Source organism: Typopeltis vanoorti, chromosome 13, assembly GCF_054136105.1.
Source record: "Typopeltis vanoorti isolate ZY-2024b chromosome 13, IOZ_Tvanoo_1.0, whole genome shotgun sequence".
NCBI lineage: Eukaryota > Metazoa > Arthropoda > Arachnida > Uropygi > Thelyphonidae > Typopeltis > Typopeltis vanoorti.
In genome coordinates, this window is record NC_143561.1 from 16,860,677 (window position 1) to 16,885,897 (window position 25,221).

Consider the following 25,221-nt stretch of genomic DNA (forward strand, 5'->3'; position numbering starts at 1 on the left):
TTCTCTGGCTGACTCGAGTGTGTCAGGCTGCTTGGATATCTGGGCGAGCACCAAAGCAATGGCAGACAGGCATAATAATACCAGTCTTTAAGAAGGGAGACCAGAAGGATTGCAGTAACTATCGTGGCATCTCTCTGCTCAGCCTGCCTGGGAAATGCTAAGTGCTTGGAAAGATGGTGCTTTGACGGTGTGAGTCAAAGTTCCAGGAAGAACAATGTGGCTTTCATCCTAGTAGAAGCACAACTGACCAAATCTTCACTTTAAGGCAAGTCTTTGAGAAATCTTGGGAATATGCCAAGAATGTCTACACATGTTTTGTGGACTTGGAGAAGGCATATGACCGGGTTCCTCGGGATAAGCTTTGGCAAGTAGTACAGGAGTATGGAGTGGATGGTCAACTATTAGCTGCCATCAAGTCCCTGTATGAATGCCCAGAGTTTTGTGTCAGGGTCTCCGTTGTCGCAGTCTCCGTTGGCCTCTGCCAAGGGTGCGTTCTGTCACCCCTCCTTTTCATAATATTTATGGACTGGATTGATAGGCACAGCCGAGGCAGTGAGTGTGTCAGAATTGGAAAATGTAGCATTGGACATCTGCTTTTTTGCAGATGACCTAGTTCTTCTTAGCTCTTCCACAGATGACCTCCAGTGGACCCTGGATAGGTTTCTAGCTGTTTGTGCAGATGCCGGAATGAAGATCAGTGTGGCCAAAACTGAAACATTTGTGGTCTCAAGACAACCATCCCAGTGCACTCTAAATGTAAGTGGAGTCCCAATGAGGCAGGTGGAGAAGTTTAAATACCTTGGGTCCATATTCACGAATGATGGAAAATGGGACGTAGAGCTAGATACTCGAATTGGCTTAGCAAGCTCAATATTGCAGGAGCTTGGCCGTTCGGTAGTATTGAAGCGGGAGTTAAGCCAGAAGGCAAAGCTGGCTGTATTCAATACAGTCTATGTCCCCATCCTCACCCATGGTCACGAGAGTTGGGTAATGACCGAAAGAATGTGGACACGAATCCAAGCGGCTGAAATGAGGTTCCTTCGAGAGGTTGCAGGGCTGACAAAATTCAACAGAGTCAGAAGCTCTGCAATTCGGGAAACCCTCAATACTCAACCACTGCTTCTCCATGTTGAGAGAGCACAGTTACGTTGGTATGGGCACCTGGTCAGAATGCCACAAGAGAGGCTCCCTCAGCAGGCCCTCTTTGCCAAGCCAGAGGGTGGGAGGCCACGTGGAAGGCCAAAGAGTCGCTGGATAGATTATATCCAAAACCTTGGGTGGACACGTTTGGGAATCCCACCAGAACACCTGAGCTTGGTGGCAGAGGATCGTGACCATTGGAAGTTCCTCTTGCAGCTGCTGCCCCCACAATCCAATTAGGAAGAGTGGGCCTTGAAGATGTATGTATGTTGGTTAAATTCTGAAAAAAAAAAAAAAAAAATCACAGTATCACATGAACTACTTTCCTTTGCTTTAACTTCTTATCTTTTTTTTTTTTGTTTGTTTTTTAACAGAAACTGCCAAACTATGATGCATCTCTTAAAAGGAAACATAGGAACAGGAATTTTAGCAATGCCAGAAGCTTTTAGTAATGCAGGTCTTGCAGTAAGTAGAAACCTTTCCCTCTCCCCATCTTCTAAGCTTAAAATCAAACCTGATTCCAGAATATTTTTAAAATGACATGAGTATTTGTCATAATTTTATGAAGGTATAAACTAAGCTTCCAGAGTTTACACATAATGGCCATTATCATATGGTAATTTGATATTCTGATGCTCTCAATGTTTTAATCGAGACATAAGTTGACATAACACACTAGTAATAAATACGGTGTACCAAAATAACTTCTCACCTTCCTCTCTTGTTTCCTTCAAAACAAGAGAAACGGTTTCCTTCTGTTCTTCATTCTTTGGAACACACACAAACCTTTTATCACTGTTTTTTTTCCAGAACTGCCAGATGTTCAAGAAACACATCACCAGGTTTCTTCATAAACCATATGATAACCTAATCTTGGGTTATCAGTTTTTGAGACGTCTTGTGTTTCTTATATATATATATATATATATATATACTAGAGGCCCCCCCCCCCCACTGAGTTCCGGACTCGTTGGCCAGTTCTCCTTGAACTGGCCAACGAGCCCTCTCGGGGGGATTGGGCGCCTATGGTGCCCAATCCCCCCGAGTTCCAGACTGGTAAGCTGGTTCTTGAATTCTGATGACTCAAATTTTGAAGACTCGACACTCAGGCTAGCCCGAATGTCGAGTGACAAAAAACGTTACAAAAAAAGGCTTATCATTTTATATTATAGAGTAGATATATATATTGAGTAGTAAACTGGAATAAAATATAAATAATTACTTTAATCAAAACAAAAAACAGTGTTTAAACCTAATTACATAGGACTTCTTCAGGTGTAAAAAGAAAACTAGTAAACAAAGAAACAGTAAAAGATTAACAAGATGACAACCATTATATAGTTATGCAGGAATCTCATGATTTTAAAATATGTCTAGTCATGTGTTGCATTCTTGAGCACACACACTGTGCATGTTTATGTGTTTGGCTACTCATATATATATACATATCCATGGCCAGGATATATGTAGAAAAACTACATATACATATATAAAAAACATGCAATGAGAAAAATAACTTCTTCTATTTGTAGAATTTTGTCCCAAAGCATCATGCATGTGTCTGGTAACTATTTGAAATATGCATTAATAGTAAGCATAAGCATATGTGACAAGAAGGATTAAGAATGCAGATACAAGATATTTCAAATTAAAGTACCCCTATTCATAGTAATGTGTAGAGAGAACCAATAGATGAAATACCCTCAAACTTGGTGGATATCCTAACCCGATTATGGGGAAGAGATTTGGTGTTGGGGGGGGGATAAATATGTCCAATAGGAGAAATGGTGCTATGAGTGGGAGAAATTTTACATTAATGTAAATCAGATAATATGTTATTGTGGAATGATTCAGAGTTAATGACAAACATTTGATGATGTTTATTTCGGTCCTTTCATAAAATAATGTGATACAAAAAACATATCACACAAGAGCTGACATACTTCAAGGAGCTTTCAAGGAGATCTGGATGATCAGTGGAGATGACATTCAGTGTGTTGACGTTTGTGTATGACGAATAGTTGATACAGCATGCAACTGATATGGTGAAAGGTTTTGCACATATGCGATGACTTATTCAGGAAAAACTTTGCTCCGATGCACCATGCTTTTGAGGTAACCCCAAAGCCAAAAAGTCACAGGGGTTAAGATCTGGTGAATGCAGTGGTCATTTTTCAAAAAATGAGCGACTGATAACGCTTTCTTCTGTGAAATGTTGATGCAATAATTGAATGTCATGTCCTATGTGGAAAGGTGCTCCATCTTGCATCAACACCATTGTGTTCAGGCACCCTTTTTGCTGCAGTTGTGGTATGAAGAAATAGCTCAACATGTCCCAATAATGGGTGTCTGTGACCATGCCAGTCACATGTCCAGTTTGATGGATTTCTTTGAAGAAAAATGGCCAAATAAAGAACTTGGCTATAAATCTTATCCATGTTCTAACCTTTAGCAAATGCAAGGGAACTTGTTGAAATGAACAGATTCTCTGTAGTCCAGATGTGGCAGTTGTGAGTATTTACCATTTTACAAACATGCACTTCATCAATGTAAAGGGAACCAATCCTTGTCTGCGTAACAGAAATGTAATTGAAAGCATTTTTCGAATGCTGGTATCTCTTGTTTGCAACTTTCGGCTGTAGCTGAATTTATATAGGTACATTGCATGCTTTACGCAAAGTTCTCCATACCATTGTCTATAGCAAATGTAATTGTATTGCTACAGAATGTGCAGTTCATGAGCCTATGGCATTCTCATTTGACCTGTTTAACTACAGTTGCAACATCTTTAGTCATCATCATAATTCCTAACATGTACCCTCAAGGGGCATACAGGATATTATGATAGTACTACATTAATAACTTACTAACATTACTAACTTCCTATCAACAATTTTCCTCCAAATCAATCTGTTATCTGCCAAGACTCCAACATTATCAGATCTTATATGAGAGCAGTCTGAAAAGTTCTTGGCCTAACAATGAAAAAACGAATTTATAATTTCAAAATTATTTTTATTTTTCAACATAATATCCCTTAAGACTAATACGTTTATTCCAACGATGCTCCAGCATCATCATCCCATCCCTGTAGTGGTTCTCAGTAAGATCTGCAAAATATCCCTCTACAGCTACAATCACTGCAGCTGTAGAGGGGTATTTTGCAAACCTTGATTCGAAGAAAAACGCTGACCAGCGAGGAAGAGTTTTAGTTTTGGGAAGAGATAGATGTCAGAGGGAGCCAAATCTGGGGAATAGGGTGGATGTTCCAATAATTCATAGTGCAGATCCTTTAATTTTCCCATTGCCAAAAACATCTTTGTGGGCAGGTGCATTGTTTTTTCTTCTGCAAACTGGGTCTTTTTTCATGAATTTTTTCATCTAGTCTGGTTAAAATATTGGAATAATATTCCCCGGTTATTGTTTTATCCTTTTCAAGATAATTAATAAACAAAATGCCTTTAGCATTCCAAAGCACCGATGCCATGATCTTTCCTGCTGATGGAACCGACTTTGTCTTCTTTGGTGCTAAACAACTGGCTTCTGTCCACTGTTTTGACTGCTGTTTGGATTCTGGTGTGTTATGGTGAATCTAAGTCTCATACATAGTAATAATCGATGCACAAAATCAGTTTTATTCTTGTTAAAACGCTCCGGGCACTGTTCAGAGATTTTCTTGCGAGTGTGTTTTTGATCTGCTGTGAGCATGCGCAGCACCCATTTTGTGCAAAGCTTTTTCATTCTCAATTCTTTATGCAAAATATATCCTACACATTCTTTTGAAATGCCCATAGTCTCAGAAATTCACGCACTTTGACTCGCCGGTCATCCAATACCATATCGGGTACTTGATCAATGATTTCTGGTGTTGTTACACTTTTTGGACGTCCTTCATGTGGACGCCTATTTCTTAATTGTTGAAAACGAAGGAGAAGAATGCACATAAACTTTTATGAACTTCGAATGAATTTATTTTGCCGTTAAACCGTTTACAAAGAATTTTATAACTTTACGATACTCAATTTCAAGGGATACAGACAATACTTTTGCTTCAGACAGCTGTATAAAACAAACTACTTGATAGAATGAGTTGCAATTTTACATGGATTCTTATGACAGATGTACCAACTTAGAAAAAAAAAATCTTGCCGATAGTGTTGTCATCTATGATCGAGGCCAAGAACTTTTCAGACCACCCTCGTATTTGTCTTCTAAGGCAATTTTAATGTATCAATACACTTATCTCGGTCTTTTTCCTATCAATCTGCCTGAGAACACTTGTTTTGCTAATCTTTCCTCTCCCATTCTGTCCAAGTGACCAGAAAAAAACACTGATGTGACACTCACCTACCATTCCATGTTGGACACCTGTCACTTCAGCTGAATGTGGCATCTTAACATTAAGTACAGTACAAAACATGCAGCACATCTCACCTTTTATTACCAGAGTTATTCAGACACTCACTGAAATATTTGCATGTGGTAGGATCTGATATTTGCATGTCACATAAGGTGTCCAAATACGTTTGTCAACATAGCGTATATTTATTAAAATGGCTCTGCACCATACCAGATTTGCTTTTCTGTTATCTATTTCCAAATTTAATTTGCCATCTTCACTAAAAACTGCCTAAATAGCCAAAATATTTTACTTGTTCTATAGGTTATCCATTGAGAATGCAGCTGAAGTTTTCAATGTTCTTGCCTATTTCCACAGTTTTGGTGTTTTTATTGCTGATTTTCATTCCAAATTTGTTAAAACTGCTATTCAATTTAGAGATTCCTTCAGACTTGCACTCGATGTGTTTAGGAGTGCATCATCTGCATAAAGCAAAGAGCTAAGCATGACATCTCCAATTCTAATATTCGGTTTCATGCCACTTTCTTTCATAATGTGATTAACATAGATGAAGAATGAGTGGATTGCCAGCCTGGTTGGCTGAGTGGTTAGCATATCCGCTCTCCAGCCAAAAGGTTGCGGGTTCGAATCTCGCTGTGGGCATGGATGTTTGTGATTTTCTATGAAAATACTAGGGATGGTGATTGGCAGTAGATGTCGTTGGTGTAGATGATGAAGGTAGTTGCAGGTGGTAGATTGGTGAAGACAGAGAGATGTAGAGTAAGTGCCCTCCCTTGATCAGTCTTTGTACTCCCTGGAGGTGTTACATAATAATAATATGTGCATCAATATCTTACACCTGATTTTACATGAAACCATCTTTCTGTATTTCCTTCAATTCTAACTGCTGACTTATAACTTACATATGGATGACTGTGTATTGCTCTGTATAACCATATTGCAGAAATTATCTAAATCAACCCATTCCTAAATTACCATTCAATTCTCTCACTTCAGTTCTTTCTTAAATATTGAAGGAAACATAAACACTCAACTTGTATATTAGTTGAAGAGGTGTGCAAGTAGTATTGACTGTTGATTGACTATGGTGGAATCAATATAGAATCATCTTGTATATATCACCCACTTTGGACAGATATCATTGAGAATGTTTGGGGATTCTTAGTAGTTACTCTTGATATTTTATAGTATTTAATTATTTGGCAGAAGGACCCATTAAGTACGTTACCATCATATTGTTTGTTTTCTGATTTTTGCAAACTGATTGGCTTTTTCTCTGGATGCACATTTTGTGGAATGGCTGGATCTTTACCCTCAAACTTTCTAGCTAAAGCTAGAATGGTGCATGCATGCATGCATATTCATACTTCTACTTTCTCATTCTTCTTCATAGATATTTTTATGTAATGATCTCCAAATGAATGCAAATCCAGTCTACAATTTTGAATGCAAATCCAATGCAGTCCAGAGTATTTCTCTTTTGACAAATCTTGCACTATGCAGATTAACTGAACTACCAAAACATCCAATTCTACTACTTTAAATTATGATCTCCTAACCATACTTCAGTTTAGTTCTGATAACTAATACTAGTAAAACTCAATCCTGTCTTACTTCTTGCAAAAAAAAAAAAAAAAAAAAACTCCAGACAAGACAAGGTGTTTCTTCTTGGGATAACTCAAACCTATTCTAATCTTTCTTGCATAAACATACTACAAATATCACCTCCTTTCATCCAAGAAATTAGGTTTTCCCTCTCTCACACTTTTTCATGCAGTCTTTTCTTTTCCCTTGTACCCTTTTTTTTTTTTTTTTTCCATTCTCTTCTCAGCTTTTCCACTTTCCAGCCATTTCTCCAGATGTTTGAGCTCGCACACTTTTTCATATGAAAGATTCCACATTAAGTATGTGGAATCTTTCATATGAAAGAAGGATGGGTCATAATGACAAAAATTTCACAGAAATTTTTGTCATTATGACCCATCCTTCTCCTGACTTACTTTTTCTCCATCCTGCTCTTCTACCACTCACTCTCAAAACATTGATGAGCATACACAGCCGCTCACCATTGTGTGTTGCTCTCCTTCCACAAATCTTTCACCTTTTGTAAAGAATAAATTTCATGCACACTGCATCAAATAGTATCCTTTATGTTAAATTTTCCTAATAAAGATGTTTTGCCTGCCATTATTCTTCTTTTTCATATTGGTGGCATATTGATAATATCCAGTTCAATATATAGTTTACAGGTTTTTTTTTTGTAAATAGCCAAGCAGTATCCTCTACCACACACAAACTAGCAAAATACAACCTAATATTATTAACTAAATTTGAAAATGTTGCTTATCTTTCTACATACTCTTTGCCATTTTGTCTTCTACTGGCCATCCTCCCCATTTTTTTTTTTTTTTTGTTTTATATATCATCATCATCAAATTCCCATGTACCCTCAAGGTATATATATTTTTTTATTTTATTATTTTATTTTTATAGGTTGGTACACTGGGAGTACCACTTATGGGAGTGATTTGCATTCACTGTATGCATCTTCTAGTTCAGAGTAGCAAGCAGTTATCTAAAAGGTGAGTGACTTTTTAACTGGTGATTAATATATGAATATAAAGCAGTTTTTAGTACTTTGAAAACATAGTCAAATAAAAACTAAAGGTTTATTTTCATTCTTGAAACCATTCATGAATGCCAATTAAGATTCCAGTATTGGTCATTATCTGATATTAATGTCATATATTAAGTGTTATTCTAAAAGTAATGTCTTATGCAGGCACAGTGGGTTGAAGTGCAAATATTCTTGAAATTTGTCTATTCTTGATATATTCTTTCATTCCTCAACTACAATTTTGTATACAGCGGTGTATAATTGAAATTGGACTACCTCATTTTATTTTATACACAGTAGATGAATCATTTACAAGTTTGCTATCTAAAAAAAGTGCACACAGTAATTGAATTTTTGATGCTTGAAAATGTGCATACTATCGAAATTCACCATCAGTTACAAGGTTTTCATGATGAAGCAATGGTCTTTCAAAAACTGCAGCTGATGACTTCTTTAAGCAGAAAGCTGATCATTAAATCAGAAACAATTGGCAAATTACCAGCAATTGATCATTGGGAATGGAAAACCTATAGAACAAGTAAAACATTTCAGCTACTTAGACACGATTTTTAGTGAAGATGGTAAATTAAATATGGAAGTAGACAACAGAATCAACAAAGCTGGTATAGTAGGAAGTCAGTTAAATAAATTTATATGGAATAAGAGAGAAATTAGTCAAAAATTAGCTGTATACAAGACAGTGTTCAAACCAGTTTTAACTTATGGATCTGAGATCTGGGTCAGAAGTAAAACACTTGACCAAAGACTAGACTGCAGATATGAGAGTCCTGAGAAATATAAGGGGCATGAACAGATGGCATCAAGCTATATTATATTAAAAACGAGGATCTTAGGAAAGAACTTGACATTGTCAGCATCCAGGAATGCACTAGCAGAGCTAATCTCAAATGGTATGGTCACTTAAACAGAATGGGAGAGGAAAGATTAGCAAAACAAGTATTCTCTGCCAGGTTGGCAGGAAAAAAAGACCCAGAGGAAGATCATAGGCGGATTGATATGGTAAAAAGTGCCTTGGATGACAGAAATATAAGATCTGATAATATTGGAGTCTTGACAAGTAACAGACTAATCTGGAGGAAAATTGTAGATAGGAAGTTAGTAATGATGTAAATATTTCATGTAGTACTATCATATCCTGTACACCCCTTGAGGGTGCATGGCAGGAATTTGATGATGATGAACATTGGATTAGCATGATTCAACCAAATCATCACAAAATTGGGCTACAATAAACTGTGCATATGTAGATGCCACATCAATTGACTAGTGAAAGGGAGAGGAAAGATTAGCAAATCAAGTGTTCTCTGCCAGGAAACAGAGAAAAGACTGAGAGTTTGTTCCTAATTTCATCAACATTATAAAAGGATAGGCAATGATTTAGTTCACAAAATCATGACTGGGAATGAAAGTTGGGCTCATTATTATGATCTCAAAATGAAAATTTTCAGTCTGTGGAAGTGTCACCTACCTCAACAAGAGTACACAACTGCAAGACCTTGAGAAAGTTGAAACAACAAATTTATCATGTTCATGCTGAGGAACAGTACCATTGTTTTTGCAAGATGGCAAAGCTACATTAGTAAAACAAGTGTTCTCTGCCAGGTTGGCAGGTAAAAAAACCCAGATAGTGGTGGATTGATATAGTAAAAAGTGCCTTAGAAGACAGAAATATAAGATCTGATAATGTTGGAGTCTTGACAGATAACAAATTGATTTGGAGGGAAATTGTTGATAGGAAGTTAGTAATGATGTAGGGTCTTCATATAGTACTGTCATAATATCCTGTACACCCCTTGTGAGGGTACATGTCAGGAATTTGATGATGATAAAGCTACATGTGAGTGCATCCATTTCAATGGTTAAAGAGATTGGATTTGCAGTTATGGAACTTTCTACAATCCAGACTTAACTCCATCAGACTTCTGATCATTTCCTGAAGCAGAAACTCAAAGATATCTATTTTGAAACTGACAAATAGATCACAGTTGAAGAAATGGTACAGAAAACTTTGAAAACTTGTTAATGCTGTAGAGAAAATGTATTGAAAGGAAAGGGAGATAATTGAGAAATAGCATACAAAAATAAAGTCGACTTCAAGCTGTCTTTTGGTTTTTTGTTTCGCTGACATCTCTCTTTTTTTTGGATGGAGAACCATTGTCCAACAGAACATTACTTTCAGAATGTCCCTTTTCTCTGTTGATTATTAACAAACAGATTTATGTTAGTAACAGAACTTAGCTAAGTGCTATTAAAACTTTTCTTTTAGGATAGGACGCCACTCATTAGACTACTCAAGTGTAATGGAATATGCCTTCCATCTTGGTCCACCAAAATTTCGACACCTCAGTAAATGTGCAAGGTAATGTTTCATGCATTTTTAATGCTATGTCTTTTCTGAAGATCATTTCTAGCAACTTTTTTGTTAATTGCATTTTTTGATTTGAATAATTACAGCTCAATTAAGTGCTTATTAATTGAAGGTGTCTTGTGTATTTCTTTATCATGAATACATTCATTATTTTAAAAATTTTGGAAATCTGGAAATTACAATGTTATTAAAAAATTTAGATATCCGGAGAGGTAAAATATTACTTCATGATTTATTTAGGATTTAAGATTGTAAAACAGTTGATTCTAAGTAGTACAGTTGTTTACAGTTTCACTATGTACTTCTTAATGTGTTTCCAACCCATAAAAGGTAGGTTATAAATCTGTAGTACATTAGTACCATGTGCTGGCAGAAAGTGAGTACATTAACTATTCAGCTAGCCATGCTACCCAATTTTCAAGCCAAGCAGCATTTAAATAATAAAGAATAACATTATTTGTTTGTATTTTATACCAATTGAATGTGATTATAATTCATGGCATGATCATAAGTCACAATTGAATGTGCTCTGAGGTAGTGACTGATTCTAATTATTGATATACATCACCTGCCTAATTGTCAGTATGGCCTATATATGTAAAAAACTGTTGGATATGGCAGTTACATTGATAAAATTTCTTATGGGAGGTCAGTTAAAAATGTACTCGCTGCTAATATTCTTGCAAAGTATTTCCAGCATCTTCAAGTGTCTATTAGGGATATGCAGATATTATTTTCTAAACTTTACAGTACACATACACAGAATATCTACTTCACTTCTTGAAACTCTGTTCTCCAAACTATTATTCATTAAGGTCAGATAATGTTAACTGTGTTTACAAACCTGAATACCTTAAAACATAAAATTCCTGGAACATGTACCCTTAGGGGGGGGTAAATATATATATATATGTAGAAAGTTTTTTACCTTGGGTATACTATACGTAAAAGATACCAAGCTATGAAGAAAAGCCAAACGGCTATTTTTCTGGTGAAGTTAATTAAATTAAGGGGATAAAAATCCCTTATTATTTTACAGCCAGTATTAAGATCGTAAACTACGATCTAAGAGTTTCATGGCGATGAACTATTGGCGAATCCAAGTGTAAGTGACCACCTGGTAGTACCACACCAAGGCAACTCGAAGCAAAGGTGGAGCAAGCTCCCTTGCTATCCTTGATCGCATACTGGCTGTAAAATAATAAGGGATTTTTATCCCCTTAATTTTGATACCAAGCTATTTTAAACCTGGTTTTATTCCATTTCCCAAGTAAGTAAACACACAGGCAAGTCTGTGCATGCAAGTAGTGCAAGTCTGGGTGACCTCGCACGTAGTGCAACTCTTGGTAAAGGTGGAAAAGCTCTGTTCACTATTCTTAATATTTACCCTTAATGCAAAGCACATCTCCTGGAGGAGATGTATGATGCTATGTATTAAAGGCAAGGGGCCACTACCCAGACCGGTTTCGACCTTTATTGAAGTCTCATCAGTGGGAGCCAGACTTAGAAATACTAAGATTTAAGTAATACAGAGCTTATAAGTATTTTACCAAAACAAGTTACCATAAGGTGCTTTGACCTTATTAAATAAAAATCTCAGGATGAGAGATAGATGTAGAAGCTTTTTTACCTTGGGTATAATATACGTTAAAGATACCAAGCTATTTTAAACCTGGTTTTACTCCATTTCCCAAGTAAGCAAACAGACAAGTTAGTCAAGTTTGCCTGCAAATAGTGCAAGTCTGATGTGGCAGGTCTGATCAGCAAGTCTAGTGGCCCCTTGCCTTTAATACATAGCATTATACATCTCCTCCAGGAGGTGTGCTTTGCATTAAGGGTAAATATTAAGAATAGTGATCAGAGCTTATTCCACCTTTACCACGAGTTGCCTAGATTTACACTACGTGCGGGGTCACCCAGACTTGCACTACTTGCAGGTGCAAATTTGACTTACTTGTCTGTTTGCTTACTTGGGAAATGGAGTAAAACCAGGTTTAAAATAGCTTGGTATCTTTAACACACACACACATATATATATATATATATATATATATATATATATATATATATATATATATATATATTAAACTTCTCTTCCTAGCTCTTGGAAGGGATAATCATAATAATATTAAAATATTTGATTTTGTGCATAAAACAAAGCAGCTAGGTGACTATCATTCCTCATCCCCTTCTCTCTCTCTCTCTGTCATTAGTTAATAACGTTACTTTCTGTCATTTAGCTGCTAGTCTACATAACCCAAAGCTTAATCAATCTTTTTTCTAACCTGGTAAGAGAGCTTACATTCCGAGAAGGTATTACTAGTCAGTCGTTCAATTTCTTTTCAGACATTCTCTACTGATGCATTATTTTCATGGTCATTATTCATCAAAGTTTGTATCAGTGATTTGTATCACACTTTCCTCTAAGCCAGCAACTGTTTGTTCACTTCTAAACTCACAGAACAGATTTATTCTTCTCTTCATTCTATTTGCTGTATTCATTCTGTTCTATAGTGATACAACCAAGCTTCATCTGCTGTAATGATGCGTTTTAAGAAGTTATCGCCTTCTTGTTCCAGTCTTTCTTTCCATTCTGTGCACACATCCACTTGATGCTGCATTTGCTCCAGTGTCAAGAGTTTGGGAATCCATCGGGCGCAAACACGTTTCAGTCCCAAATGTTCAGCCATGATTGAGTGAACACTTCCCACAGAAATATTCAGGACAACATGCAGCTGGCATACTGTAATTCTGCGATCCTCCTTGATGATAATCGCTGCTGTGTTGATCATTGTCTCTGATGGACATTAAAGGTCTTCTCTCACGTTCAAGATCTTCCACATTTTGCCTTCCTTCCTTAAAAGTTTTATGCCAGCGAAAAACACTTGCCCTCGACATTGCTTCATCATGGAAAGCTTCACGTATCATGTTAAAAGTGTCTGATGCCGATTTTTGCAAATGCACAGAAAATTTAATCGCATAACGCTGTTCCAAAGATGCTTCCATTTTGATGACTGGTCGCGGCTCATAGGCGTGGCAAAACAAGCTTGCGTTTAGTCACTTGACATTCTGGCACATCAGCCCGTATACGCCATCTATTAACCTCTTTTGTTAATACAGACAGCAACATTTCTTTATTCCACAGAAATTAATATTGTGATGAGTGGTTTCACGACAGTAAAATTAGTCTTATTACTTATTGAACAGCCCTCGTATAATTAGATTTTCTTATCAGACATGTGATCTGTTACAAATCCATTCAACTATGATTAACTTATCATCATCCAGAAAGCAAAAAAGGAAAAAACAGCAACAAAATAATCAGATCTTTTGCCAAACAAGTTATATGTTGCATACCCACTCAGCCATGTAGGCAATCTCCTTAAAAAAAAATACTCTGTAGGTCTCCAAATCTAATGTTAATAAACTTTTACCTTGGAATGGTGCAGGTGTTGTGGATTGAAGAAACGTTCACATTTGGACTCTGTATTTAAAAAAAAAAAAGTAATAATAGGATATGCTGTTTATTCACTTCTTGAGAATTTGGGTAATTGTGCTTTCTTTATTGTGTTTAAAATCTGATTTTAAGCACAATATCTCAGCTGTATGCTAATGTTCTTTAATAAAGTAAAACGTGTACCTTAGATTTTTGATTAAATATATTTCATAATTATTTGTATGAGACAAATAACCTACAACTCCAGCTGTAGATGAACTGTGTTCTGTATATTTTGCATGGTCATAATTTGCTATTTGTCAGAAGTTCTTTGGTATTAAATACTTTCATTTAGTAATTGTAATATTTCGATTATCACATTGTTCAATGCATTTTTTTTAGTATAACTGGAAGGATGATGTATGTGCCTTTTTAATTACAAAAAAAACCTAGTTCAGTTCTTCAAAAATGAGAAAGATTTTTTCTGACGTAAAAAAAACGTAGATGAGTTAACTTATCTCATATAAAGATGGTTTTAGACTACCCTCCACCCACTCATTTTGAGTTGGAAGGTATTTTGCAAGTGAACCTGGAACAGAGGATTGACCTATGAACTATGCATTAGCACCTGTACTTATTTCTCTTTCCCATATAGTAACAGTAACCAACTGACCAAATTGTTCCTTTTTTACATAGTATTTGTAGGTTAAAAAAACATAGCTACATATTGGAGGAAAAAAGAAATTAGTTTATGTTGTTACAATTCTTCTGAAGTTGTTCTCTTTCTGAGATATTTTACAAATGCTCACTACATTCTTGCAGCAAATACATTTGGAAATCTTTCAATGATCCTAGATGGATCATTTTTCAGCTGTTGAAGTTCAATAATTATCGAAGCATATCCTATTAGATAAGGTCTGCTGCATTAGTTATAAATCGATGCAGCAGTCTTGATATTCCTAGGAGATATTATACTCAAGTGAAAAGAAAAAAAATTCAAATATTAGACTAATTTTTAAGTTAATTTATATCATGATGGATAGTTAAACTAATCTTATTTCATATGCATAATATAAAACTGTTTTTATGCTTTTGTACCTTGTTTACACTGATATAAAGTTTACTCTGATATTAATAGTGTTTTCACTTAAACACTATTAATTTAAGATCATTTTTACCTAAATACCATTAGCCTTCTGGTGCTCAGTTTCATTTGAAAACATTTATTGTTCATCTTTTATTATTTCATACATTTTATCATGTAAAAAAAGCTATGATTAAAAAAAAAAATTGATATTTTTTATGCATCTAGATTCCTCGTAAATACAATGCTGATGATCACTCAGTTTGGTTTTTGTTGTGTATATTTTGTGTTTATTGCTACAAGCTTCCAGACAGTAAGTTGATTTGCTTTTAATTAAAAGTTTGCAGAATTATATAGTATTAATCTTATATATACATTTTAGCTTACTAACTTTCTTCAGATGTTTTATTTTATTTCATTTCATACTATCATCATATTGGGGGCTTAATGGATTATATACAGCACTCAGAAAGGAATACAATAGAATTTAATATGAGACATCTTCAGGGATTATAAAAAAACTAATGTAACATATATACAAATAACACACAATACTAAGCCCAGCCACGTGGTTGACACTAAAGTCCTATCTAGGTGGAGTGCCCTCTAAGGGCAGTTTTAAGAAGCCTGGAATGTAATTTGGGACCTCTGGTGATAAGCATTTCGCAAATCTTAGGAAGCTCAATGCAACCATATTTATTAAGATTTGGTTGATTCCTGAGAGCTGCTGCTGATTCTAAGAATAATCTTTTTTTTTTTTTGAATTTGCTGTGGTTGAGCATGGTGGTTTTTTTCCATGAGATCCTGTGGGTCGTATCCAAGACATGGTCAGCCAGGCCTAACTGACCATAGTCGTGGTTGCAGATGTATGACTTATGTTCCTCCAGGCAGATGGTTGCTGATCTGCCTGTCCGTCCAATGTACGCCAGTTTACAGTAACAGGGTACTTTATAGACTCCAGGCACTGAGAGAGGAGGGAGCTGATCTTTCGTAGAGTGAACAAGGATAGCATGTTTGCAGTGGGGCTTAAATGCTGTGTGTAGGTTGTACTTTTTTAAAATCTTTCATTCCAAAAAAGCCCTCCACATATATAACCGCATCAGCTTTGCATTACTGCGGGAACAAATCGTCGCTACTCGTGCCACCCTCTCCATGACGAACAGCGCCATTAGCTCCTTACAAGCAGAGCTCTCCGCTGTACTGAACCCTGAACTTTGGTCTATTCTCTCTGGCATCTCAGAAGCTTCCACACAGAAAGAATTTCAAAAATTAAAAAATAAACATATCAAGAAATTTTACAACCTGTGTAAAGCCAAACCACAATCGCAAATTCAACCGCTCCAGACAGTAGTTAACTTATCAACCACATCATATTCAAAAAAAAAAAAGAGATTATTTGTCCAAAAGGCTCAACGACGATGATGTCAGTGTCCTAAGCCTTGGCCACAATTTCGTGGTCACTCCGAAAGAAGTGCCGGTGCTTGATGTGATGTCAATATCGAACGCGGGCTCTGTCGCTTAGCACCAGATATAGCAAATGGCATCAGACTTGACGTCACCAACATCATCGTCCAGTCTTCACCTCCAAAAAAAGTAATTTATTGTTTTCCCAACGCACTGCTCTCATGAAATTATGAAAAGAAAAAAGTATCGTCATCACCAGAGCAGATAAGGGTAATGCCACGGTCGTTCTTGATGCCATGGAATACAATCGAAAAATGGAGATAATCCTCAGAGATCGCTCTACCTACACCTTGCTAGAACACGATCCCATAAAATCACAAGTTAAAAAAATTAAAAAACTTGCTTAAAAAAGTGTCTTCCTAGCCCCTGGAGATCACGAAAAGACTCAGACATGTCCCCCCCCCCCCAAATATACGGTTTACGGAAAATCCACAAACCCAATTCCACACTAAGACCTATAGTAGATGCCACTAATGCACCTTGCTACAAACTGTCAAAACAGCTAGCCAACTCTCTCTAACCTCCCCCACTGGACTTTCCACATCCTATATAAAAAACTACCCATTTTAAAACCCTAATAGAAAATTTAACCTTAAATAACACAGACATATTGGTAAGCTTTGACAACTCCTCATTGTTTACCAATATTCCTTTAATTGATACCTTAACACTCTTAAAAATGTTTTTTCTTCTGACATCTTAGATCTCTTTTCCTTCGCTATCAATTCTGGTTATTTTTCTTGGAGGAAAAAAATCTACAAGCAGATAGAGTATACCGCCATGGGTCACCCTCTCGTCCCCTCTTGCCAATTTTTATATGGAAGATTTTGAAAAACGAGCCATAGATTCAGCCCCTCTCAAACCTTCTATCTGACTAAGATATGTTAACGATCTGTTCTCTATTTGGCCTCATGGCCCAGACACATTAGACCCCTTCCTCAACAGCCTACATCCAAGAATCCAGTTTACAATGGAAAAGGAAAAGGACAATTGTTTAACCTTCCTAGACACCTTAGTTACACACCTTCCTAATGGTACACTTTCCTTCACTGTATATAAAAAACCCACGCACACAGGCAGATACATTCACAAACTCTCCCACCACCATCCCGCTCAACAATATGGCATTATTAAAACTCTTACCAAGAGAGCCCACAATCTTTGTTCCACTGGAACTGCCCTTACAACTGAGCTTGACCACACACACACAACACTTTTCTCTCCAATAGCTACAACGATCACAATATTAAAAAAATAATCAGGTCCTCTCCCATTCCCCAGTCTTCTCTTCAGAAAGAGTTTAGAAATGCTGTCACCATACCCTACATCCGTGGCACATCCGAAAAAATAGCCAAAAATTTAATAAAAGTACAACCTACACACAGCATTTAAGCCTCACCACAAACTTGCTACCCTTGTCCACTCTATGAAAGATCAGCGCCCTCCTCTCTCAGTGCCTGAAATCTATAAATTATCCTGTTCCTGTAAACTGGCATACTTTGGACAGACAGGCAGATCAGCAACCATCTGCCTAGAGGAACATAAGTCATACATCTGCAACCACGACCATGGTCAGTCAGGCCAGGCTGACCATGTCTTGGATACGACCCACAGAATCTCATGGAAAAAATCAGCATGCTCCACCACAGCAAATTGAAAAAAAAAAAAAAAAAGAGATTATTTTTAGAATCAGCAGCAGCTCTCAGGAATCAACCAAATCTTAATAAATACGGTTGCATTAAGCTTCCTAAGATTTGTGAAATGCTTATCACCAGAGGTCCCACTTTACATTCCAGGCCTCTTACAACCACCCTTAGAGGGCACTCCACCTAGATAGGACTTTAGTGTCACCCACGTGGTTGGGCTTAGTATTGTGTGTTATTTGTATATATTTTACATTAGTTGTTTTGTAATCCCTGAAGATGTCTCAGTGACTGAGACGAATATAGGAAGTATTAAATTCTGTTTTAATCCTTTCTGAGTGCTGTATACAATCTATTAAGCCTCCAACATGATGTTCTCACAGCACTTAAGCCTCTACACACGCATACTATCCACCTCTACTCACATTCCAATGTATTTGAGTCTTTATTTTCTTATGTAATTTAAGCAAATAAGTATATAAAATAGACTTAATTTTCAAATTTTACATTAAAATTTTTAAAAGTTTAATGTTAAAACTTAATTTACCCCCCCCCCCCAAAAAATGAAAACACAGTCTTTAAAATCAAGCAAATTATAATAATAAAGGAACTTATGCCATATACAAATGTTAAAGAATGTTTATGCTTCATTATCATCAGATGCATACTCGATGATGATTAGTCATTTTCACTATCTATTTTCATTAACATCGCTCTCTTTGATATTAATTCATTTTGGAGGAATGATAGTTGCTAATTCACTGGAGCACTGACTATGAAAGTACTGAAGCACTGTGCCTGTGAGATAGACAAAGTAAATCTGTAAAAGAGGGATCATCTGTGAACCTAATTTTTTGCCTGTAAATGACATCAAGATTTTAAGGGAAGTCTTAGGTACACCGCCCCCAAACATGAGAAGTATTCTAAACATGGGCTGATTTGGAATTTGTATGTAGTTGACTGGGCATAAAACAGGCTCTTGAATGAAAGAGAATGCAAAGTTTCTTGGATGTTGAGGAGGTTATTGATGTGATGGGTTTGTGCTCGGAGACCGGAGGTAAATGTTAGTTTAGACAAAGATACTGATCTTGTCTGGTGATTTGTGTATTACTAATGGTAGGTGAGCTGGGATCTCTTTTGCATGAGAAATGGCAAGTCTGTTTTTGGTGGCATTGGACATGACAAGGTTGTTCTTGTCCTATTGAAGGATAGTATGTAGATCAATGTTTAAGGCATTAGTTGTGGATGATCTTGTAGCCAGGCTGTCAGAGTACTGCATGATTTGTGAAATGAGTTGGATGTGTGAAGAGTACTGTCGTTTGTCTGCAAAGTGTGGATAGGATTAGTGGTTATTGTGAGTAGATCATTTATGTACAGGAGAATGAGAGTAGGTGATAGGACAGAACCTTGATGCACTCAGCATTGGTGGTGAAGCTTGAAGAGAGGGAGCCATCTACCATGACTTGCCATTTCTAAGTAGTGGAGGAATTGGATATTAATGACTTTTCCATTTTTTGGAGAGGATAGAGGTGATGGCATTTGGTTGGTAGTTTGATGGTAGACTTGTATCACTCTTTTTTTTTTTTGGAATAGGCCGGATATGAGATTGCTTTCATGCATTTGAGATAAGTACCAGATATGTATAATAAATTATAAAGGCAATGCAAGGTTGGTGTTAGCTCTGGAGCAATGTTAGAGAACAATTGGAGACATATAGTCAGGACCAGAGGAAGGCATACAATGCTTGGATTCCAGTATGGGAGGTGATTTCCCTTGGTCATCTATGCAGGAGTTTAAGGAAAAGAGTGATGCCAGGAGGTCAGCTTTATCTTTGGGTGAGGTAACAGTGGTTCCATCAGGATGAGAAGGAAGTGGAGGTACAGGAGAGAAGCTACAAGGTCAGCTGTGGATCTTGAATGTCAGAATGCATACTGTAGTTGTGGATTAATTAGTGGGCCTCTAATTAGTGGAGGAGTTGGCTATTAATGACTTTTCCATTTTTTGGAGAGGATAGAGATGATGGCATTTGGTTGGTAGTTTGATTGTAGACTTGTATTGCTCTTTTTTTTGGAATAGGACAGATATGAGATTGGTTTCATGTGTTTGAGATAAGTACCAGATATGTATAATAAATTAATAAAGGTTGGTGTTAGCTCTGGAGCAATGTTAGAGAAAAATTGGAGACATATAGTCAGGACTAGAGAAGTTTCATCCATTGTCCTTAGCAAGTGACCAGAAGGCACAGCTTCCATTTGGGACAGGAGTTAAGTTTTTTTGCTGTTGGCATTTATGAAATCAGATTTTGATCTGCTAATATAGTTGAGGGACAGATGAGAAAAATATTAAAAATAGGGGAAACCAAGCTGTTCAATAGCTCAATCGTTAATGATTGAAGATACCCTTTGTATGGAAGGACCTAGTACATGAAAAACCTTTGTAAGTGCTTTTCCACTGAAGTTGCCAGTGGGATGAGAAAAATATTAAAAATAGGGGAAACCAAGCTGTTCAATAGCTCAGTCGTTAATGATTGAAGATACCCTTTGTATGGAAGGACCTAGTACATGAAAAACCTTTGTAAGTGCTTTTCCACTGAAGTTGCCAGTGGGATGTGGAGGTCGCAAAATTTTTTCTCCTGGAATTTTCATCCTGCATGACAGAGAAATCAGCCACAATTAGACATAAAGACTCTGTGGATAGGATTAACTGCTCTATCATAATATTAATTAGATTTCTATTAATTTGGCCATAAAAGACAGTTGAGCTCAACATGTTGAGAGAAGTTAGTTGAGGTGGGAACATAACAAGGATCTTGAAAAGGAATACCTAAAGTACCAAAGGAAAAATTGCTCAAAATAGTAAAAATTTATTGTGTAATTGGAACCATTACAGGAATGCTTAAGGATCAAAGCTAGATAATTGGGAGGAGACCTCCACATACCCTTTTTGGGGATGGGGAGAACTGGCTTCTGATCTAATATCCGATCCTTCCCTTTTCATATTTTACTCTGATAGTAGGTCTGTCTGGATACTTAAGTAACAAGGATGGTCTGACAATTTAGGCAACCAGCTGTATTCTTATTGGCTTAAAACAAAATGATGGTATCATGTTGAAATTTTATGTTTGCTTGGCTATTGCCTGGGTAAACAAGTTCACTCCCACCTACTATTTATTTGTTAAGGAATCAAGACCAACCTCATGTTGTCTTCTTACTAAGCTATCATCTTATGGTATTCCTCCATCCCTTTGCAAATGGATAGCCAGCCTCTTTGCAGGCTGTTCACTGCAGGATACAGTGGATGGTTTCCTTTCATCACATTTTTCAATTAATGATGATGTATCCCAGGGCTCAATGCTATCACCTATGCTCTTTTTCCCTTATACTTCAATGATCTCCTTCTCTTGACATCCAATCCTATTCAAAGCTTTGCTTTACTCTCCAACCTGCTTTCATTTTCAACACCTTGTAGTGCTCAGGTAAGTCATGTTCAATGATCTTATTTCCATTCTCAAGTGGGGTGAGGATAACTTGGTGAATTTTAATGCCACTACAATGCAGTTCTGTCTCATTTCTAGGAAGAAGGACCATATCACATCTAATCTATCCTGGTATAAACACATCAGTTCCATATCTTCTTCAGCGTCCAATAAACTTGATATTCTTGACCATTCCAAATCATACTTCTCCTACTCAACTCTTGACATGTTATAAAACTCAACTCCTTCCAATCAAATATCCCTTGACATAGGAGATTGTAAAACACGAGGAATATTCTGTCAGGAAGGCTATATATGGAACTACAAGACAGGTGAATATGACAAGCTTAGGAAGAAACTTGAAGCTGTGCCATGGCATAAAACCCTACAATGGAAGGATGTTAGTAGTGCATGGAAGATAGTTAAAGGACATCTAGAGGAAGTAATATTAAATTGTATACCTAAGGTAAGGAGGGTTAATCAGGCAGAAGTTAGATGGATGAGTAATATCATTAAGCATGAACTGCAGAAAAAGAAAATGTTGTGAGGGGTATATAAGGAGAAATATGACCGGCAAATTCATGAACAGTACTGTGGTCATGAGTTGGATACCTGATAACTTATAAGAGCTGGGATAGGATGAGTCAGATTGACTATATTATGTGCAGAAGAAAACATCTGAAGGAGGTGAAAAACTGTAAAGTGATTAATAGAGAAAGTGTAGCGGCACGGCACAGGTTAGTTGTGGTAGACTGTGATATAAAAGGGGAAAAGAAGAATAGACAGAAGTGGCAGAAAGATAGGAAAATAAAGTCGTGGAAATTGGAAGAGGAAGGTCCAAGGAATGAGTTTAAAGAAAAGGTATTGAAAGAAATGAAGTTACCAGAGGATGTGGAAGAATGGTGGGACGTAAATAGTCAGAATATTAGAAAAATTGGAGAAGAGGTGCTTGGTATAACATCAGGAAAGGGGCCGCCCAAGGATAAGGAGGCATGGTGGTGGAATGAGGAGGTGCAGTTAGAGATCAGGGAAAAGAAAGAGGCAAAGAAAAAATGGGACATGACTGTAACCAGAGCCGACAAGGAGGCATATAGATTAGCAAAGTAAAGTGCAAAGAGAGCTGTGGCAAGGGGAAAAGGCGAGGGCAGTTGAAGAGGTTTATGAAGTACTGGAGAGAAACAGTGGTGAAGCTAAGTTGTTGAGAATAGCAAAAGCTAGAGATAAGGCCTCGAAAGACATAACATCAGTTTAGCAGATAAAGGATGCCACAGGAATAGTACTACAAGAGGAGGACAAAATCAGAGGAAGATGGGAAGAATATTTTCCTATTCTACTAAATGAGGAGAATCCAAGAGAGAGGTGTGAGGATGGAGAGGCAAACGAAGGATCAGTGCAGGACATAAGCAGAGAGGAAGTGTATTGGGCACTGAGAAAAACGAAGAATGGAAAGGCTGTGGGGACTGACCCGATACCGGAGAAGTTTGGGCAGCAAGGGCATAGACATGTTATGGGATCTGATGAGGAAAATAGCCCAACAGGAAAAGATACCAGAGGAATGGAGGAAAAGCATTCTCATCCTAATCTACAAGGGAAAAGGAGATGTTCAAGATTGTGGCAACTATAGAGGGATCAAGCTGATGTCACACACGTTGAAGATATGGGAAAGAGTAATTGAAGGAAGGATACGGCGGGAAACAAAAATTGGTGAGGAGCAGTTTGGATTTATGCCAGGAAGAGGGACAACGGATGCAATATTTGTGTTAAGGCGATTGATGGAGAAATATAGGGAGATGCAGGTGGAGCTACATATGGTGTTTATAGATCTGGAAAAGGCATACGACAGAGTGACCAGACAGGAGGTATGGAGGTGTATGAGGAAGAAGGGGGGTGTTGGAAAAGTACGTTAGGTTGGTAAAGGAGATGTATGAGGGAGCGAAAATTCAGGGCAGGTATAGTGTCGGCATGGCAGAGGGGTTCCCCATTTGTCGTAGGGCTCCATCAGGGATCAACTCTGAGCCCCTACCCCCTTTGATCTGGTCATGGATGTACTAGTGGAGGACGTCAAGAAGGAGGCGCCAGGGAGCATGATGTTTGCCGATGATATTGTTCTTTGCGAATCATCCTGAGAGAAGCTTGAAAAGACCCTGGAAGAAAGGTATTGGAGGAGAGAGGCATGAAAATTAGCCGGGTAAAGACTGAATATATGTCAACGAGGAGTGACGAGGATATGATCATATGACTTCAGGGTGAAAGGTTAACTTCAGGGAAGAAATTCAAGTACCTTGCGTCTGTTATCGAGAGGAATGGTGACCTGGATGAGGAAATACAGCACCGAATAACATGCTGCTGGAGGAAGATGAGCAGGGTCCTGTGCGACAAGAGAGTGAGTTGTAAGATGAAAGGAAAGCTGTATAAGATGATGGTGAGGCCGGCGATGCTCTATGGCATGGAGACATGGCCTATAACAAAGGCACAGGAGAAGAAGATGGAGGTGGCGGAGATGCAGATGTTGAGATGGATGAGTGGTGTGACAAAGAAGGACAGGAGAAGGAATGACTACATCAGAGGGACGATCAAGGTGGGACCAATTGGTAAGAAGGTAGAAGAAAGCAGGCTGAGGTGGTTCGGTCATGTAGAGAGAAGGAGTGAGGAGTATTTTGGTAAACGAGTGGAGCATGTGGAGGGAAGGAGGAAATGAGGCAGGCCCAAACTGAGATGGAGGGATAAGGTGGCAGAGGACTTTAGAGAGAAAGGATGGAGTCGGGAAGATTCCCTAGACCGGAGAATCTGGAAGAAGAAGATTAAAGATGGGAATGCCAACCCCATTTAACACGGGATAAGGCATAGCGAAAGAAGAAGACCGTGGTCATGGTAAAAGGTGACCAGTATGGTAAGAAAGGCAAAATCAGATTGAGAAGAAACTAGCCAAGCAAGCCAACTGAAATCCCAAAGAGTTCTTTCATTATGTGGCAAATAAGAGGAAGAATAACCTTATTGGGTGCTGTGGTCACAGGGTGACAAAAGCAGATAAAATAGTTGAGATATTGAGTGACCACTTTGCAAGGGTATGTCATTCAAGTGAGGTTAATGTCACAGAGATGTGACCAGAGAGTGATGTAGGAACAGAGGTGGATGAATTGAACATTCTTAGGATATTATAGAATCTCAATGTAAATACAGCTGTGGGATTAAGATGGGATATCAGCTTGCATTTTGTGGCAATGTACAAGAGAACTGGCAATGCATCTGACCAGCCACTTTAATTGAAGCCTCAGCTTTGGTAGAGTTCCCAGGGCATGGAAAGAGAGCAAAATAATTCCCTTGCATGAGAGAGGGTCTTCTAAGACTGCAGTAGCAGTCTTTTATAGATCAATCAGTATCTCAAGAATGGTGGTAAAAGTACTGAAAAATTGGTCAAAAAATAGAATTCCAGAATGGGTGGATAAGAATATGATACTCTAGGAGGCGCAGCTTTGCTTTGTGTAGGATCTGTCATGTCTTAGTAATCTACTAACTATTTATATTAGAATGACGAGTTGGATAAAGGAAAAGGCTACATCATGACAATGCTGGATTTTGTAAAGCCATTTTACAGTATTCCACATGGAAGTCC

At 37.5% G+C, this 25,221-nt stretch overlaps 1 protein-coding gene across 5 annotated transcripts in view; it reads left to right on the plus strand.

Annotated features, from left to right (window-relative positions):
* The window catches only part of LOC150099955 (proton-coupled amino acid transporter 1-like), a 183,531-nt gene that overhangs the window by 100,788 nt on the left and 57,522 nt on the right, over positions 1-25,221 (plus strand). For all 5 annotated transcript variants that reach the window (XM_090402517.1, XM_090402515.1, XM_090402514.1 and 2 more), the window contains 4 exons: positions 1,515-1,605; positions 7,994-8,082; positions 10,405-10,497; positions 15,255-15,339. In XM_090402517.1, the coding sequence (XP_090258643.1) occupies positions 1,515-1,605; positions 7,994-8,082; positions 10,405-10,497; positions 15,255-15,339 (358 nt within the window). The remainder of the gene's footprint in view (positions 1-1,514; positions 1,606-7,993; positions 8,083-10,404; positions 10,498-15,254; positions 15,340-25,221) is intronic.